The sequence below is a fragment of the Halictus rubicundus genome, chromosome 1, assembly GCF_050948215.1.
Source record: "Halictus rubicundus isolate RS-2024b chromosome 1, iyHalRubi1_principal, whole genome shotgun sequence".
Taxonomy (NCBI): domain Eukaryota; kingdom Metazoa; phylum Arthropoda; class Insecta; order Hymenoptera; family Halictidae; genus Halictus; species Halictus rubicundus.
In genome coordinates this window covers 21469307-21487697 of record NC_135149.1, presented here as the reverse complement: position 1 = coordinate 21487697, position 18391 = coordinate 21469307, and the positions used below count along the sequence as shown (strand labels likewise).

Sequence of the window (18391 nt, the reverse complement as noted above, 5' to 3'; positions counted from 1 at the left end):
CTAGAGATATTGAAATATTTGAAAATTAGAGTGCTTAAACACTTCAATACTTGAGAATTTGAATATTTGAAACTTGGAGGGCCTAGAGATATTGAAATATTTAAAGCTTGGAGTGCCTAGAGATTTATATATTTAAAATTTTTAATTTTTGAAACTTGGCGGGCCTAGAAATTTGAATATTTGAAAATTGGGGGCCTGGAGATTTAAATATTGGAAAACTGGGGTGCCGAAAATTTTTAATACTTGAGAATTTGAATATTCGAAACCTGGAGGGCCTAGAGATATTGAAATATTTAAAGCTTGGAGTGCCTAGAGATTTACATATTTAAAATTTTGAATTTTTGAAACTTGGAGGGCCTAGAAATTTGAATATTTGAAAATTGGACTACCCAGAGATTTAAATATTTGAAAATTTAAAAATTTGTATACTTGAAGGTTGAAATACTTGAAAGTATGGAAATTGAAATACTTGAAATTCGAAAGGTCCAATATTCAAAGATTAGACACTCGCGATGCACCAGGGATTTTGAAAGATGTCATTCCACAGCACTATATTTTTCACCGCAGCTTGCAGGGTTCCTACTAGCAAGGAACACAGTGAAATCCGAGATCTGGCATCCCAGGATACGTATCACCGTGTAATACTGCCAGGGAAACTCGCTTTTCCGCGACCGAACAATTCCGCAGCTCCTCTAAATTCCTTCGTGTAACACAGAACTCGACGCGCAGTTAATTATTTCGTTCCTCGGGATTCAAAGCTCGCGCGAACGCGGTGTGTGTGAACGGTTTATGCACCTTGTATGCACCTTGTATGCACGGACATCGTCGGAGACTGCACAAGGGGGTGAATGCTGCGTGACAAGACTCGCAGGAGAAGCTCGTAGGTGTCTTCGAGGGTGTGGGAAGCACTTTGTCCTTGAAAATAATGAGATGCGAGTCTGGCGAACCTTTGGAAAATGGGCCGAAGGGTGAGGCGCCCAGACGAACACTGCATATTCTTTTCCACGGAGCCCTTTGAGCTGAAATCTTTCCAAAGGGAGACAGATACCCGGCTCATCCCCGGTTCTTCGGTATCTCCCACCTTTCCGGGAAATACTCTTCGGGATATCGATTCAAATTTCATCAGATTTTCCATTTTTCATGGACACGCCTTCGACTAAAAATATGCTATTCCGAGGAATTTTTTTTTAACGAGAATTAACAAGGTGAAAACTTTCGGTATTTTGCAGACATATGAACATAACTCTTGACTATAGTCTGAAATTTTTTCAGAAGAAAATCTTGAAAGTATTTAGAGGAAGACTATTTGAAGGATAATCGATAAATATTTTTGTCAAGCGAAGTAAAAAATTCAAAATTTTCGTAGAGGCATACAATCCAGTTCCGATTTTCTATTAAACATTTTTGTACATTTTTTCGAAGCAGTCTTAGCAAGTTGCAGATTTAGGGAAGTTTAGGCGAATCGTGAGCGGCACGATATGGAAAGACATTTGTCCCCCGACGAAATTGATCTTCACAGGATGAAACCTGGTAAGATTAGCTTCCACGCAGTCTGCGGTTTCAGGGTAAAGTGTTTGAGCACAGTTTCGAGCGCATCAGTTTGCCAAGCGTCTCGTCAATACTGTCTGCGCCACTTTGTGGATGCAGAAAATGTTATTGGAGCTCGAACAGCAATCTCGCCGGATTAATAACAAGGAAATCAGTGCCTCGAGCGATTTCCTCATTTGCTCCCCGGTATTATTTCATGGCCGCGGAATCGTGAGGAGTAAGAGAGACAGGTTAATAAATCGACGGAGAAGAGAAAAAGAGGGAGAGAGAGAGAAGAGGGTCACATCCAATCAGAATATTCGATGCACCAATATTTACCGTGTAGGAGGGCTAATGGATTTCTTCATTACGATAATAGCGGGTCGCATCCGCGGGGATTAACCGAAGGAACGAAGGGTTTTCCGATAACAAAATGAAAAACGACCGGATTCGGAAAAAGGCTTTGGCCGCCCCCATCGGTTCCTCTCCGATGCTCCTTTTGTTATCGACCGCAGGAAACCTGATCTCTCGCTAAATCGACGACTATCCTATCTTTTCGTGTTTTCTGTTTCTTTTTTTCTTCTCTTTGTTTGCTCGTTTCCTACACGTGCGCGCGCGCAAAGCTTTGCGCTTTACACGAAAACAAACGCGAAACAATCTCGTTCCGCGTTCGATCGAGAACCGACAGCGAAACGAAATTTCTGATGCAATTCTTTCACCGGAAATTTCGTTGCTTTGATACTATGATCAAATGTGGTTTTTTGATACCTTTTTCCTTGGACTGGTGGACCTGTGGTTTAAATACTTGGACGTTGCAGGAAAGAGTTTTTTGGTGACCAAGTTTCTTTTTCAGTATTTTTGAAAAACTTGGGAGGAAGGATTTTGCTCTGAAAAATTAAGTACTGGTGGTTCAGCAATTTTCGTGGTAGTTCACATTTCTCCGAAGGCAGTTTTAACGTCTGAAATTGAAAACCACACCGGAAACAATTTTTGGTGGCCAAAGAGTTTCCCCAAATGTTTCCAGAAAGCAAAAAAATGTTGCTGTAGAAAATAAAAAATGATGATACTGAGAGTTGTTGCTCTAATATAAATTTTTCTCTATCTCATCATCAAAGCCTAGAATCACACAGAAATTTTACTACATCTAGCACGATAAATTTTAAACAATTTGTGTATTCTATAAGATTCTAAAATCTGCAACCTAATTAACGAGGTGAACGGTATTGTTTTCTTCATTCCATGAACTTTTGTCATTTCTTTTTTGTCAAATAGTTGTGTCACAACGTTTTTGCAAGTTTGCGTCATTTTTCTTTTTAAATGTGTGGCTTACAGTAAGAAAAACGAGAAGACACGTTAATGAAGCTCTTATTGAGAAGTAGATCGGCTTTCGCGTGTGCTGCAGTTAATCCACGTGCGTCGTTGCGAACCGGAAATCGGCTGAGCACGGAGGTCGAGGTTTTCTCGTGTTACAAAGCCACGGTTACACTGCACCGCGGAAACACGTAATGCACGCAGTCAGGTGCATGTACACTGCAAGCGGTACGGTTTTTCGCTCTGCCGTGCTCTGTATAATTTGTTCATTACGGTGGTGTTCTTGGCGAGTCACTCGATGCGTGAAAACACCGGCCGTTTAATCGCGGCTCGTGATACTGAGTCAGTCGATCGCTATTCTACGTGATCCATCAAACAACCCTTTAATGATCCAATTAAAAAGAAAATTACTACATCATACAGTTTGATACATGCTAAAATTAAATATATATATACTAATACAATATAATAATATATCATACTAATACAAATAATACTAATAATACTAATACAATTGTCGTATAATTTTTAATTCAATGCAGTAACATTTTGCAGTGTTATCAAGTTATAAATTTTGTGACGAAATCAAGTGAGTACAATTGAAGTATAAAAACTTAATTTAAAATTTAAACAATGCTGAATCAGACATTGATTCGATTCGACAAAATTTTGCTACATGCTAAAATTACAAACTGAGTCAAAAATGATTTTAATCGACGAGTTAACTGGTCTTGCGCCATTGTTACGGTAACGATGTGGTTTAGAATATAAAACGGTGGCTCGAATCGATAAAGAAAATATCGTAATTCAACGTTGAAAGTTTAACGCGACGTGGGTGAACGAACTTGAAGGAGAAAAGAGCCCCTTGAATAATTAAAAAAGGGCATTACAGTCAGGTGAGCGTCCGCTGCACCGGTGCAACGGTGAAACGGTGCAACGGTGCAACAGAGTCACTGTCGTCCACAGTTTCGATCGATTTCCCGGAGTCATTGACCTCTAGCACGATTATGCTAATACCGTGCCGTGAGATTCGTTTCTGGCCATTTAACGGCACGATGGACACGCGCGCGAGACTCATTTTCTGCGAGCCGAGACGTACAACTTCTAGGACTTCCGTCGGAATAATCCTGGAAATTTTCAAATACGATAAGACTATGTTAGATATTTAACATTTGTTCTTTGCCTTATGCATTTTTCACGGCTATAATGATTACAAGATCTCCCAATGATTACAAGTCGGTCCTAATTGTTCCCCGAAAGATAAAGAAAATTTATATTTTCTGTACCTCCACGTTTATTTCAACTGTTCCTTAGGGTAAAAATTCATTCATTTTATGATCTTAGGTACGACAAAGTCTTCAATTTATTCTTATTTCTGCCGTAAAATGTGTTAGTATTATTCTAGGCACGTTTGTGCAACTCGTACATGTTGCAAACACTACCGTTTGTTAGAAGGTCATTAGGGCTTGATTACTAGAAAACAGAATTTTATTTCGATTTCAATAAATGTATGTTTCAGTGTTAAAACTTCCGAACATTTCAAAATTTTATTTTTCGTACGTTGAAATAGTAAGGAATTAAAGAACCGGGAAATTTGAATATTTGAAAACTGAAGAACTTAATAATTTGGATACTTATAAATTGGGAGGCCCGAAAATTTGACTGCTTAAAAATTTCAGTATTTAAAAATTTGACTGTCCAAACATTTGAATATTTGAAAATATAAAAATTGGAGTATCGAATATTTGAAAATTCATATGTTAAGAGACAAGGGTAATACACATTGCAGAATGGGATTACATAGGATGCCGAGGCTGTCAAAATTTTCGCGCAGGTTTCACGGTACGTACTCCTGAATTTTGAGACGCGACGTGCATAATTCCGCTCAAGGAATATTTTCCAAGCTGAAAACATAGCGCACGAAATATTCGCTCGCTTTTTCCCGTCGCATGAAGATTACGCTTTGCCCGCGACACATTTCCGGCCACTTTTCCTTTAGGAAATATTTCAGATGCGAAACACGCCGGTTCACGTGCTCCGTTCGCGTTATCACTGTCGCCGTAACTCCCGAGATAATGGATATTTGTGCCGGCAGTGGTTTCGCAACGATGCCTTGTTTCTTTCTCCACCCTTTCCGCTATTTTTTTTCGCTACCCTCAAACGACAGAAACTCTCCCCGACATTTTTGACAAATTGGAACGCACCGTTTAAATATCGCGGCAACCGTTCTCCCGGTGTTTCTCGATTAAAAAAACGTTCACCAGATTTAATTCTCCCGTAGAAGGGAAATTATTCTCTGTTACCAACAGTTTCCTTGAAACTTTTTTATTAGAGACGTTCGTTTGATAAAGAGAATCCCTTTCCGTCTGAACAGTTTGAATCCGGAAGCTCGATTAATTTCTGCTGCGGAATTCCATTCCCGAGGTTTTATATTTACAGCAGAATGTTTTGAGATGAATATTCGGATGCTCGATCAATTTGAATGTTAATTATTACGGTGGTAAAATGCTCTGTTTGCAAACAGACGCCCGAAAATGAAGCCTAGGTTGCTCCTCCGATTTTTAAAGCTAATCCTGGCGTTGGAAGGTGCTACATTTGCAAACTAGCACCTGGAAATGGAAGAGCACGTTGCCCAATACATTTTAGCAGTTAATTTTCGCGCTACCGTGGCGCTAAATTCGCAAACTAGAGCTTGAAACGACAACCAGGGCGTTCGATTGATTTTCAGAGCTAATTTTTGCGCTACCGTGATACTAAATGTGCAAAGTAGCGCTTGAAAATAAAGAGTACGTTGCCCAATACATTTTCGCAGTTAATGTTCGCGCTACCGTGGCGCTAAATTTGCAAACTAGAGCTTGAAACAGAAACCAGGGCGCTCGATGGATTTTCAGAGCTAATTTTTGCACCACCGTGATACTGAATTTGCAAAGTAGCGTCTGAAAATAAACACTTGCGTGGTGGAGGTGCTAAATTCGCAAACTAGCGTCCGAAGATGAAAGTAGATGGTTCATTGTCTTCCTGTGCTAATAATCGCGCGCGACGGTGTTAAATTGAAAAAATTCCCGCTCGAAAATCGTGTCGTCGATCGTTCCGCAGGGAGCCGTCGCAAGAACGAGCACTTGGCCGGGCTCCCCTGCACCAAACAGGCGTATAAAAGCGCTAACGACGATCTAGATGCTCGCTATTATCGCCGACTATCACTAACTAGCTCTGGCCCCCTGTTCGTGGAACTTGATTGACAGTGGCCTCCGATTGTGATTGGCCTGTGCAGCATTGGCTTCTCGTTTTCGTCCTACTTTGTACTTTGAGAACCTTTGCGTTCTCAATTTCCCTCAAACGCTCTCAAACCATTTCGAACGTTCCTGGAACATTAGCGAGTGGAAATTGAAGAGCGAATTTTTATCATGCAATTTTACATTCGCGTCGACTAATCACTCTAGAAGAACAGCGACCGAAGTCGTTGAATTAGTCAACAATTTTACGAATTTCCAGGAGCCGGGATTTTTTTCCGTGTTAATTAAACTTAAATTTTTTCGGAAGAGAAATACGAAATTCGTAATCACAATTAAACTCGGATCCATTGTTCGAGCGGCGTCTTCATTTCCTGGGATGAACGGTGCGCGGACAGCTTATTGTCTGAGCGAGGATAATAGTTTTGTTGCTGCGGGCCCCGAACGCTGCAGGGAAATATGCAAATTCGGGAAAACGAGCCATTTTTCGTACGCGAGCGGAAGAGAGGTTTTTCACAGACGAAAAGAGGGCCGAGAACCGTGGCAGCTCGTGACTCGAGTGGATAATCTGCCTTTTCATCCACCGACCAGATAATTTCGATTCGCATCACCGAGTACGCCTGAAATATTTAATCGCTGGCGCGAGAACGTCTCTGTGAAATTTGCCGGTTCGCCTCTGACCCGAAACGTTTATTCCCTTCTCGTTGAAGGACACAGTTCTAATTCGACGGACACGAGTCTTCGGTTGCTTATGCCGTCTGCATCATTAACGTACAATTGCACCCTTTCTAACATTGCTGGATCAGCTGCAAGAAGTACCTTCAAAAATGTCTTTTAAATAATGGTTCGTGATTGATAAATAAAGCACTACATGGGCTCCCTAATTTCTAAATATTCAAAGTTCCAGGCTCCCCAACTTTTAAATATTTAAATTTCTATGTTCTCCAATTTTTAGACATCCATATTTCTGAGCTCCCTAATCTCTACATATTTAGAGTTCCAGGCTCACCAATTCTTAAATTTAAAAATTTTTAGGAATTCAAATTTCTGGGCTCCCTAATTTTTAAATATTTAAAGTTCCAGGCTCTCCAATTTTTAAATATTCAAATTTTTGGGCATTCAAATTTCTGGACTCCCTAATCTCTAAATATAAAAGTTCTAGGCTCTCCAATTCTTAAATTTAAAATTTTTTAGGCATTCAAATTTCTGAACACCCTAATCTCTAAATATAAAAGTTCTAGGCTCCCCAATTCTTAAATTTAAAATTTTTAGGCATTCAAATTTCTGGGCTCCCTAATCTCTAAATATTTAAAGTTCCAGGCTCTCCAATTTTTAAATATTCAAATTTCTGGGCTCCCTAATCTCTAAATATTTACAGTTCTAGGCTCCCCAATTTTTAAATATTAAAATTTCTACGTCCTCCCATTTTTAAACATTCCAATCTCTGAGTTACCTTATTTTCAAACATTCGAGTTTCTAGGTAACCCAATTTTTGAGCACAGCTTTAGATTTCCAAAGCACTCCAATCTCCAAACACTGTTTCGGATGTTTTCCCAATGAAAGATTGCGCTAGTTTATCGGGAGAAGCAGCGGTGGTTTTGGTATCTGGGTCTGTCGAGACGAGGATGGAAAATGGATTAAAGAAGTGATTCATGCGTCCCCTGTCTGTCCGCATTACATGCGACGACTGCAGCCTTATTGCAACACGGAAACTCGAAACGACAGATACAGTTAGAGCACGCGGCCGCTCTCCCGTCACGATCATTGAACCTCCTTGTCCCGTGCAGGTTTTGCGGGGACCTGTACACGGCCGCAATAAATCCGTCGTCGATGCACGTGGAGGTCCGTGGACGATGCACCGACACACCGGTGCAGCATGCGCCAGAAACGAAAGTTTGCGATGCACCGTCTCTCCGGAAACTAGCCCCCCCCCCCAGCCGAGAACTTCCCTGGTTGCACGCGAAATAGCTCGCGGATCCCTTAAATCTCGATCATTTTGCATCCCTTGACCGAGAAAAATTTACAGCGTCTTCTAATGTTCTGGAAAATTATTAAATCAAGCATAGGGATATTTATAAATTATTTCTTGATATTATCTGATAGGATAATTCGGGTTTGATCTTCCCTGAATTCAGATTTTATTGACTTCAAGCATTTGAAACAGTCATCAAGGTTCGAAAAATATTTATCTTCTAATGAATCAAGAACATCAGGAACGCTTTCTTATTACGATTCGTGTGTTCAATCTCCTTAGATTGTTGAGTTGTTTTCACTAAAATCGATAAAATAAGAATACTTTTACTGGTTACTCAAAAACTGCGAGTTCTCTTCGATCACTCCAGTAATTGCGCACCAAAAGAAATCGTAGTGTAATGGGATTTATGGTAGTCACGGTTGAAGTTGAGGGACGCTTTGGAAGACGTTTTGGAGGGATATTCGCGCTTGTCCGGCAAGAAGAGCGCAGCGTGTGCTGCATCAGAAAATCAATGCAGCGGTCCAGGGGTCTTAATCCGACGCGGCCGGTCATCGACGTTTGATCCATTTTTCCCAGGACCAACTAGGAAATAAATTTCTCCCGTCCGTCCCCATTACGTTCACCCTTCGACCCGGGGCAACCCTTCCTCCTGACCTACGCTCCACATCCGTTCGTGTGTCCTCGTTTCACCTACCCTGTTGTTCTCGCCCCAAAAACCGGTACATCGGGCGGCTGCGGATAGAAAATATGCACTTTAACGTCTGTGTTCACCGAACCCCTCTACCGGCTCCTCCTGTCCACGATTGTTCCTTTCTCGATGCAACCCTCAATATTTTTCTCTTCGAACTTTCAGCCCAGTGTGACACGAATTTCGCGAACGGTCTTGGCACACGCTTTTAAAGAACCATCAAGCAAAAATGTTGTCTTCACATGCCAGCTGTTTTCTTCTTGTTTGCCTGATTAATGGGAGCGAAGAGGTTTCTTCGTTTAGGGGATAATACGGTGGAATGGGTCTCGCAATAGTTGACATGTTGTTTTTTAATTTTATTTTAGCTATTAATGTTACTCTTCTCGTTGTTGTATCACTATTATGCTAAAAAAAAAGGGTAATTTTTGTTGCAGGAATGTTCACGGTTGTGGACAGAGTGCCGGCGTTCCAATACAGCCTATCCGAATGGCAGATCATAGTGTCTCACTATGGTGGTTTAGCAGGCCTAGCACTGATTGGTCTCCTTCTGGCTGCGATTCTACCTTGCGTGGGGCTGTTCTTTTGTTGCTGCAGGTGTGCTGGTCACTGTGGAGCCAGGAGTCAACCCTTCGACAAGAAACACGATCATTGCAAGAAGGTGATGCTCAGCATGGTGCTGATCGCCGTTGCGACAATTATACTGTGAGTCCTTTTCGAGTCTAATCTCCTCAATACTTTGCTCAACAAAATTATTTTACGGTCGTTGCGAGAATTATAATTATACCGCGAGTCCTTTTCGATCATAATCTCCTCGGTGCTCTACTCAACAAAATTCTCTGCGTTCGAACAAAATGGCATCTCCGTTTATTCAGAAGTGGATTGACGAAAGACAGCGAACAAATGGATCTTCCCAAGTCATATAAACTCCGTTCCCTCGCTCTCGTCAAAACTGCACTGAATTATCGGCGAGCCTCGGTTACCCAGCGTGCATTGACCAGACAGCATTCTCTACATCCACGCCAGGAGAAACAAAGCTCCGGATTACCGCTGTTTATCTGTCCAAATCTCATTACACTAATCCCAGTCCTGTCAGCCTGTCGATATTAAAATTCTCTCTCGTGACGTTGCGACGTTCTATCGAACTATGCAGCTGCGGGGACGGGTTTAACCTCGGTGCATCGTCGATTGCGCGCGAATCCGTCTTTAAAAATCTATTCAACGAAATTCCAACATCGACCAACAGACTGCGGATTTTCTGGATCTACGACAAGAACGTGGAAACAAATTAAATGAATTTAAAAACATCGATACATTACGACGACTTATTTAAATTATTGAGAGAGAAAAAAACCAATTTCTACGGCTCTGGTTTTCGCACTTGATGCACCCTGTGGATGCTCCCGTTTCTTGTGTTCGATGACAATTTTTATTTCGCGCGAAGATCCACAGTTTATTAGCCAAGCAATCACCTAGACAGCATTTTGCGTTCTTTGTCGAGGCCTACAGCGATCCACAAGGATCCACATTTATTCACGATTGATCCACGATAAAATTCGCAGGTTCGGCGTGGTCTGCGCTTTCGTGACGAACGAGTACATGCAGGAGGGCACCAAGGAGCTGCAAAGCAACGTCAAAGTCAGTCTGAAAGACGTGAAGCTCTACCTGAGCACTACGAAAAAGGAGGTGAACAAGGCCCTGATAACGAACTTCGACGAACTCGAAGTCAACCTGAACAGCATACTGCAGGCCAGCGGGAGGATCGTCACCGAGCAATTAGCGGAATACTCGCACGCAGTTTCGTTGACAAACCTAAGCGACATCGTTACTGGCCTGGAATCCGTCAAGGAGGACTTGAAGATCATGCAGGCGATCACCCGGGATCTACGGACGAACGCCAGCAAATTGGACATCGGTACATACAGTGCTAACAGTATTGTGAGCCAGATGATGGCTAGGCAAAATGTTTATGTTCTCGCTATATCCTGACTCCCCTACCACCGCACGCCTTGTCGTCATTGGCTGGAGACGACGAGGACGAAGAACGACGGTCCGTGCGATGGTAGGGGAACCTACATGTATTCTTTACATAGCCATCATCTGACGGATGAACAGTACATGCAACATTGCGTTGCATGGAACCTGATTTTAATGCGACTCTTTTCCTTATCGAGAAAAGTTATTCAACGAGATACAGTAATCGAGAACAAAATGATTGTTTGCAGTGGTGCGAGGCGTGAGAGGGGATCTGCTGCGAACCCTGTCGGCCTGTAAAACGCAGAACTGCAAGCAGGTTCTGAACGATTACAAAGTCAGCCAAATGTCGGTTGAGGTCGAGTTCGACAAGGTATAAACCCCGTTCTGTGCTTTTTTTCCGTGTGTGTCTGTGTGTATGTGTGTGTATATATATATACGTGTGTGTGTGTACGTGTGTATGTGTCTGCGTGTACGGCTTATCAACTCTCCAGTACTCCACTAATCGACTATTCCTTTGTTTCTCTTTTACACGCATTCAGTACATGGACCGATACTTCCCAAAGGTATGACTTCATCGCCTGTTAAGAATCTATGTGCAGGCTGTGCAGGAATGTCGTACGATCATCCCCAAATCGATCATAAATGTGTATTTCAAACCATCATGCATCTCGAGATCATCATTGCTCCAAACCGGAAAGAAATTCTGTCCAGACGAATTTGCGAATACGAAATTTTCCCTAAGTTGTTAAATGATTTTCTGAACACCTAACGACCGCCCCTCGCAGCCTGCGCCTCTGCTTCTTAATTTCGACCGCTTAATTAGCTTGCGTTTGATTTCGTTCGATCGAGTTTGACGTCGTAGGCCAATGGAAGCCGAGTTCTCTCTCGTGCGCCGCGATTCTTTATTTTTCATTCGCGTGTTGAACCTTCGAGCCTAGACGAACCAGAATATTTTTCATTTCCTAAACATAATAATGAATGTGCAACCATTGGTTTACGAACCGAATTACCGTATCAATTTGTCTGATTCCATGCTCGCCACCAAATTCAGTCTGTAAGTCGTAAGCTAAAAAAACACACGCATGTAGATTTTTTCGATTCTGTGTATTCTATACCGTGTTTCTTTATGTGTGTCGTTCTGCCAAAGCGTTTCGTCTGTTTAATTAAGTGTGATGTTTAGCGTGAACGTGGGGACCGGGGGCACATCACATCCGATTACTGTATCCTCAAATCTTCTAGGAGCGCGAAGAGAATAGTATCTCTGCTTTCCTTTCGATTCCAACCCAGAAGAGAGAAAAAAAAAATTGAGAAAAGACACACACTCGAATGCAACTTATAATCCCCTGCACAGTTTCGTTCGTGAACCGCACAATATATTGAATTCAGTTTGCTCAAAGTTCTTTTTCCTCTTTGCACCGTGTCTCTTCGACTTCACTCTGCATTTTGCTAAGTTTACAAACAAACATAAAGACAGACAAACAAGCAAACAAACAACTCCTTCACAGACCACACGAACCGTTGTTCGTTCAGGTTTGTTCTCGGACCGTTGCCATGAACACCACCCCGTTCGTTTCTTCTCTGACACGAAAACTCTGTTTACTTCTTCCGTAGGAACGATGTTTTAGAAAGGACTATCGAGCATGACACACTGATATACTTTTCTCCCGTAATCGACCTTGAACTTCTCTATTCTGCATACACTATTTCGAGTTCGACAATATATTTCCACACGGCCTCTCTGTCGGACGTTTTGTCTTTAGGTCCGCGTTTAGTCTTCGGTTGACACGACGTCTTTTGCAGCTGCCGAACGTCACGTCCGCTCTGTACAACATCACGCAGCTGATGAAAGGCAACATCGTGTCCGAAGTCAGCCAGGGCAAGGAGTCCTTCCTCAAGATACAGAAAGACATCCAGCAAGCGGTGAACCAAACCATCCCAGTCGTCAGCGCCAGCATCAGAAATGCCGGCGTTATTATGGCCAACCTGGCGCAGAACGTCACTGCCCTCATTGACAGGCTCAGCGTTGACATCGACAAGCTCTACGTCCGGCATTTGGATTCAGCGTGGACTGCCATCGAACAGTATTCACCGTACAGGTAACTCGATCGAGCTCCGAGTAATTGGCAACCCCCTTTAACACTAAACCTACCAAGCATAAAACATATAAAAGTGAAACGTCTTATAGAAGGGAAAAGATTGCATTTGCTTAAACTTTGAACGATTTTCGTTATAATATGTACTTGAGTAAAGAAGTCAATTCAGTAATTTCCTATGAAAACTTTTTTACCATTTCAATAATTGTAAAATAAAAAACCGGTTATTTTGACCATGGTAGGTATAGTTAATCTTCTGTCGCCGCACACTCTTACATTTTATGTAAAGGGGAAACTACAATCTTTAAGAGCACAGCAGTTGGAGTAGTGAGAAAATTTCTTGAACTTCGTAGAGATACTTGAATTTGAAGAATGTTTTAGAAAAAAATACCGATTCTCATATTTCTGACGTTTCAGGTACTATTTGGGCTTCGGTATATCCGGTATACTGCTGACAGTGTTAATGTGTCTGACTTTCGGACTGTTCTGTGGTATTTGTGGAAAACGACCTGACGGCTACGGCGACGATTTCTGCAACAAAGGCTCCGGAGCGAGATTCTTGATGATGTAAGAACTCGAGGCAACAGCGTGGTAAAAAGATGAGACGATTCTCGATGTTAATGCGTATGTCATTTGTGCAGGGCTGTGTGGACCATATTCCTTTTAACGAGCGTGTTAATGGTGATCACCGTGCTCCATATGATCACCGGTGTTCTGGTGCAACGAGCGATCTGTGAACCACTAAAGAATCCTCACGATAACAGAATGTTCGCTCTGGTCGACGAGATAGTGCAGATCAAGAAGATACTGTACCCGAAGAATCCGGAGGCTACCGTGAACATGCGCTACATAGTCACGTAAGTACGCAATAATTGCTACACTGCGAATCTTTATGGGAAAATCAAATTTTCCTTATTTAATAATCTTAGAGACTTCAAGGTTTGGCTAGAATATGTTCCGTAGGAATTTTTGAACGTTGGAGGGCTTAAACTACGAAATAATAACATTTTGTTGCAGACAATGCCACAGGAACGAGGCGCTGTACAAGTTGCTGGAGTTAAAGTACCTATTCGACTTGGATTCGTTGCCCGAATTCGCGGGTCGTTACGACATCAACAACACCATACAGCAACTGCGCAAGAAGATTAGTTTGACGCCGGGAGTAGTGATCCTGACAAGTAGCGCGAAATCGAAGTTGAACGACTTGGCAGAGAGCGGGCTGAGTGACATCAAGTTCTACCAATACGCGGATCTACTGGCGGGTAACATCACCAACATCAATTTGGAGCACTTGGCCAGACAGCTGCGCGATGTGTCCGCTAAATTGCCGGAGGGACAAGATGACATTCGCAAGAGCTTGGAGAAGAACGCGCACGATTTGGATCACTATCACAAGGAGCTGGTGATGCCTATGGCGATGCTGAGCGAACAACTCAGCGAGAAAGCGTTGACGCTTCAGGAAAACATCAAGTTCAATCACAGCTCGATGGCGGAGGCCATCCACGACCTCGTTGACGAGGTCACCAACGCGCAGCAGTTCCTGAACAAGGACGGGCCGGAATACGTTCAAATTGTAAATCTTTTATTGGCTACAGTGGGTGTGAAAAATATTCGTACACCTTTTAACCCCTTGCACCACGATTTGTTTTACAGTTACAGTGACTAGAACTTCTTTGAGATTTATAATTTCTTAAATGAAGATGGAAGTTTATATTTATTGCATGCTTATATGCTCTCTTATTTCGATTTAAAGAAAATTGATTCGATGTTATGTTGCAAGGGGTTAAAAACGAATAACTTTTTGAAAATTGAATAAAAAAACTTCAGATTTTTTTGAGATATTAGAAAGATTACTAGGTAATGTATATATAATTTTTTCGAAAAATTGCTGCTGGTCGCAATTGCGAAGAAAAAAGTAAAGGTCACGATTTTTAAGTTTCTTATCAGTATATTACAATGGCAATTTAAAAAGAAAACTTATTTACACATTACCTAGTTAACTGATTCTTCTAACATCTGAAAAAGAAATTTAAAGGGTGTACGAATACTTTTTTCCACTGACTGTAGACAGTTGCGAATTAGTGGAATTAGTCTGTTAAGCTCCCAGGGCCTGTGAAAGTTAGACTATCTTCGTATTGTTTCTCTTTGCAGCTAGCAACCAAGTTTGGAAATGCTTTCCTTGGTCAAGTTGATGGTTTCCTTCAGCATGTCAACGAAAGGCTCAAGGATGTCGGACGTTGCGCTCCAGTCTCGAACGCGTACAACGCTACGCTGGTTGCTGTGTGTAACAAGATCTTGGATCCATTCGTAAGTCTGTTTACGATTCTTTTTCGCAGAGTTACAGTATTTCAAACATCAAGTTTTTTCACGTTCAACGATATTTTAATTTAGATCGTGAACTAGTATGGTTCTGATGACTTTTGTTTCTGAATGATGCTTAGAACGGTTTCTGGGCGAGCGTCGGATGGTGCTTGATCCTCTTCATCCCGACCATAGTGCTCTGCGTAAAGCTGAGCGCGCTGTACCAGAAATCAGACCCGTATCCAGGACCTCTAGTCGAAGCGTAAGTTTCTCTCGCTGTTCTAGCTCTTAAACCCCCGGATGATGTACGAAGTGTCACTTTGATGTTCCCCAGAAAAATGTAATTTACGTGTATCTGGTGCATGTCGATAAAAAATGAAAGTAACGTCCCTCCTCGTAGATATACTGAAAAGAAAAAGAAAACGAAACTTGAAATACAAGAGAAAAATCAGTATTGAAATTGGCACATGAATCGTCAGAGAAACCAAAGAAACAAGAAAACTCATTACATCCAGACATTCGCTTCTATGATTTCTCCGCTAATTTTCTTGCCAGCAGACTCTGAGCACCCTTCTCTGTAGAAAAACTGTTCAGTCTTCTATCTCGACCTCTCTCTCTCTCTCTTCCTCTCTTTTGGTAGTTAATCGAGCTTCCATACATACCCGTAGCATGCACTCACTCGAGCTTCGTAATTATCTTCTTTTCATTTTCTAGTCAAAGCATGATCCATTTGTACTGTTAGTCTCGAGGTTGCGGCCGGCAAAATATCCTTTCGAGAATACGGTCGACGATCGATCGCTACTATTACGTTCACTTTCAGTTTTCGTCTACTCGGTGTGTCCGTGTGCTGCTAAACTAATCTCGTCTCCGTCGTCTAATTGTACTTTGTGCGCGTCTTCTTTTCCTGACAATGTCAAAAAGAACTACAAAAAGCATACTATTCGCGCCTGCGACTCGGCTGTCCTTCCAAATCTTTCAGTATTTTTATAGCGATTTTATATATTAGAACTCTTTTTAAAGGAACGTATAATAGATTCTTTTTTCGTTTGAGAAAATACTTTGCTCTGTAGAAATTTTGTAAAACTTTCTTTGGAGACTTATTTTAGAACGTTTATTTAAACAGGTCTTGCGAGAGAAGCGCAGAGAAAGATTTACAGTCTAGTCGTTACGAAATAAAATTCCTGAATAGAATTACAAAGTAGAAATGAATATTTAAACGGGTAGGATATAGCCACGTTATGCATTCTAGATCAATTATTACACAGTAAACTTCCTAAATAAAATTAGAAAATAAAAATTAACATTTAAATGGGTATAAATTAGTCGCATTATGCATCCTAGGGTTGAGCTAGTGAAGATTTCGAGGTTTGCGTGAGACAATCGAGTCGCAGGTCTATCCGCAGTAGTTTTATATTAAGTTTAAAAGTAGCTGTCTAATGTGTGGAATGGTTGTTGGAATCTAACCGCTAACACGCTCCGTTCCAGTGAATATTTGTATGACGCGTACGCAGACAGGGATAACATACCCCTCGCTCAGTAAGTATACAACGACAACAGCCAATTGCTCGCATGCTGTAACTCTGTATTTTTGTTGTACGCATGTTATACCCGAACTGTGAACACCAAATATATTATATATAACCATATATATATATATCTTTGCTACACTGTCCATTGCTGTCCTAACTATACAGACACATACCTTCTGATATGAAGTAGGTAACTGTTGTTAGAAAACGCGTGGACTGAACTGTTGGCATTCACACTCCTGGCATGATCGTCCTTCGGCACTCTCATCGAGACACTGTGGAAACATTTCCTACTTTCATCGATAAAATATAAAGCAAATTGTTGATAAATTGCCGCGTCAAAATTGAAGGTCCAACAATTCATTTGATCTGCTCGTTTGAAATGCCACAGTGTCGATTTTAATGTCTAGACTTGTACCTTACAGCTCTTAGATACTTCTCTGTGTCTCGATCTTCGCTTTCGACGCCTTCTTCTAATTTCTGTTTATTCATGGTAATTTTGCTAGGTAAGATTGCTAGAACTACCGAAGAGATTAAAATGATACATCCAGTAGATACATTTTCAATTGATCTCAAAATAAAATAAAATCAATTTACAGTGAAGTCTTGATATAAGCCGGATCCTCGGGTCCGTGCTCCGACATAGATCGTGTAGAGCTACTATTTTTTTGTGGCCTCACGTATAGTCAATTAAACCGCTAAATACAGTTCAAATTATATCGTGTTTAGCGTCATTTTAATCAGAAAAATGCCACGACTGAGTTGGTGAAAGTCCCATGAAGAAATAATGAAAAATAAAGAAGTTTTGTAATTGCATTAGTAGTGGTTCACACCGATACACCCGACCCGGTATCGGATTACGCGGCATGTTTATACTTTACACTGCTCGGCGACGGAGGCAGCTCGAGATACTCGTCCCCTCGCGAAGTATGCCCCCCCAGTGGAGGGGATAGGCGAACTGACTAAGATCGTGTAGCTCCGTCCGGCTTAGATCAAGACTTTACTGTACTTCGATCGCTCGATTCTAGCATCAATTACGGACCAGCGAATAATTCGGAGAAGGTGTTAAGCATTCTCCCAAAGCTTGTAACCAGTGTGACTAAAAAGTACAGCTTGCGAGTCTTTTTTTTCCCCGTAACACGCGCAAAACAGCATTGACTTCGACGACGTGTGTTCATTAAGCTAGCTAGGACACTAACGACCACACCGTAACACGCAGAAACAAGCTTCTAGCAAACAGTACACTGATTTCTCTAACTCGCATGACGAGTGGCCAGGCGGGCCGCGATTCTTTAGAACTGACAATCGATTGTTTCTTTGCAGTGTTCACGACAAGAAGTACGCATCTCATAGCAGACATCATCCGTCTGCGTACGTCGAGAGTTATGATGGTCCCGCGGTCGGATACGAGAGAGAGAGGATCGCCGATGCCCATCAGAGCACGTCCCATCACGAGTCTAGATATTCCGATTTGGCGCCGAAGTAAGTTCCTCTACGAAATCGATCGGGATTTGCTGAAATCGACGCCCTGCGAAGGAACAGGATCCTAAAATTAAAATTTGACTCGAGCTTCATCATTTAAAATTTTTGCTGCTGATCAATTTTTTCCTCCGGTTAAACTGAGCGTCACTGAATACATGTTCTAAGATAACTAGTACCAAGTAGAACATTGGTTCTGCAGCTTTCTCTTGAACATGGAGAAGTTCCAGAAGAGGATTCTAAAGTCCTAGTCGCTCGAGGTTTACTCGCTTTGACATTTTTGA

General features: G+C 41.7%; 1 protein-coding gene across 1 annotated transcript in view; it reads left to right on the top strand.

The window, feature by feature from the left end:
- LOC143357379 (prominin-1-A) overlaps positions 1–18391 on the top strand; it is a 61908-nt gene that overhangs the window by 38053 nt on the left and 5464 nt on the right. Inside the window, 12 exon segments of the mRNA XM_076793828.1 lie at positions 9166–9433; positions 10291–10643; positions 10954–11075; positions 11245–11268; positions 12506–12801; positions 13216–13365; positions 13440–13655; positions 13816–14371; positions 14950–15105; positions 15240–15361; positions 16585–16635; positions 17952–18110. Coding sequence (XP_076649943.1) covers positions 9166–9433; positions 10291–10643; positions 10954–11075; positions 11245–11268; positions 12506–12801; positions 13216–13365; positions 13440–13655; positions 13816–14371; positions 14950–15105; positions 15240–15361; positions 16585–16635; positions 17952–18110 — 2473 coding nt within the window.